At 36.8% G+C, this 1,683-nt stretch overlaps 1 protein-coding gene across 1 annotated transcript; it reads right to left on the reverse strand.

Annotated features, from left to right (window-relative positions):
- On the reverse strand, positions 1 to 636 carry LOC125423974 (uncharacterized). Its single transcript, XM_048480026.2, has one exon. The coding sequence runs from the start codon at positions 634 to 636 to the stop codon at positions 1 to 3; it is 636 nt and encodes a 211-aa protein (XP_048335983.2).
- Positions 637 to 1,683: the final 1,047 nt, after the last annotated feature.

The following is a 1,683-nucleotide window of genomic DNA, read 5'->3' on the forward strand; positions in this document are numbered from 1 at the left end:
TCATGAGGTTGCCTTGAAAAAGTTCCAAGGATTGTCATAATACTGGTTAAGTCTTTGGCAGAGACCAGTGTAGAAGTTACGTGATACCATAATTTGGTCACACAGTTTGTTAACCATGCAAACCACTTCCTCATTGCTGCCTAGCCAGTTGTGAACAATTTTCTTGTCGATCATAAATTCCACATCTTGGGTGGTGCTGATGAGTTGATCCAGCAGGCAAACATAATAGCAGATAAAAGGCTCATCTAGATAAACAAACTGCTCCAAAGCCATGACATTTCTCATAATGCATTCGGTGTTGCCTTGTACCTTCAGTTCAGGGATTTCCAATTTCAAATAATTCTTATATACACCCTTAAACATGGGATAAGGCTCTGTTTTTTTATTAATGTCAGCTATAAGTCTATTCTCTTTGCATCTCACAAACTTCACCCCTGCCCTACTCGGTTGTGTTGCAGTACAGAGACATAACATAGCATCATCCTTCTCTGGAAACTGATCACCCGGAAGCATAAACTTTCTAACCAAATCAGTGAAATGTTTGATTCTTTTGAATGGGATCTTAATTTCACCATCTTTTAAATCCTTGACGAGATTTGCAAAGCGGATTTTGTGAGTGGATTGTGTCATTTGCATGTATGTTATCTTGGCGAGAGGTTTTCCACAGCTATAATAATCAAGGAAGAATTCGCAGGAAATATTCTTAAAGAAATCGCTGCATTTACTTTCCCCATTTAGCCCTGATAGATGATGATTATTCTTACTCTCTGTCCCATTTTCATCCTCTAGGTAGATGAAGTTAAATAGTTCCTTGAAAACAAAATATGGGAGCTGATTTTGTTAGTGTAATGTCACTTTTGTTGCTGTCATAAGTTGCTTTGTAATGATTGATTATTGTACTTTCAGCTTTTTGGTAAAAACACTGTTGTATTAGGTAACCGAAGTATGGCTTGTCTTTTGGCAATATGATTACTGCAGTAATAGGTGAAAATTAGGTGGTTTACTGTTTCTGAAAAAACTTGTGTTTATATGTTCTGTCCAAAGATGAACGAAGTGTGTTTTTCACCACACCAGTTTAAAATTCTTTTTCTTTCTATGTCATTTTGCTGTGTTTTTTGTTCAAAAAATCTTATAAATGGTATCAGAGCTCTAATGATCTTAGTAGGGCTGTGAGTGAAATAGCAAAAAAATACAGAAACCTTTTGACTTGTGGTCTATAAAAATGAAAGCTTACCTTCAAGCTTTTAACTTGTGGGAAGTTGTAGAGACCGATATAAATCTTCCCCTTTTGACAATAAATCCCACTATTGCTCAAATAAAGAAACATAGTGAGAAGGTTGCTAAAAAGTTTAAGGCTTTATTTGCCTTACATGCTGATGTATCAGAAATGATGTTCACCAGAATTATGGCTTGCACTACAGCTAAGGAAGTCTGGGACAAGCTGAAAGAAGAGTTCCAGGGAAGTACAAGAACAAGACAAATGCATATATTGAACTTAAGGAGGGAGTTTGAAACTTTAAGAATGAAGGATTTTGAGTTGGTAAAAGACTTCATTGACAGACTCATGAAGGTAGTAAACCAGATCAGAATTCTTGGAGAAGAGCTGAGTGATAGACGAGTGGTGGAGAAAGTACTGGTCAGTGTGCCAGAAAAGTACGAAGCAAAGATCTCATCCTTGGAGGA

The sequence above is a fragment of the Ziziphus jujuba genome, chromosome 7 (assembly GCF_031755915.1).
Source record: "Ziziphus jujuba cultivar Dongzao chromosome 7, ASM3175591v1".
Taxonomy (NCBI): domain Eukaryota; kingdom Viridiplantae; phylum Streptophyta; class Magnoliopsida; order Rosales; family Rhamnaceae; genus Ziziphus; species Ziziphus jujuba.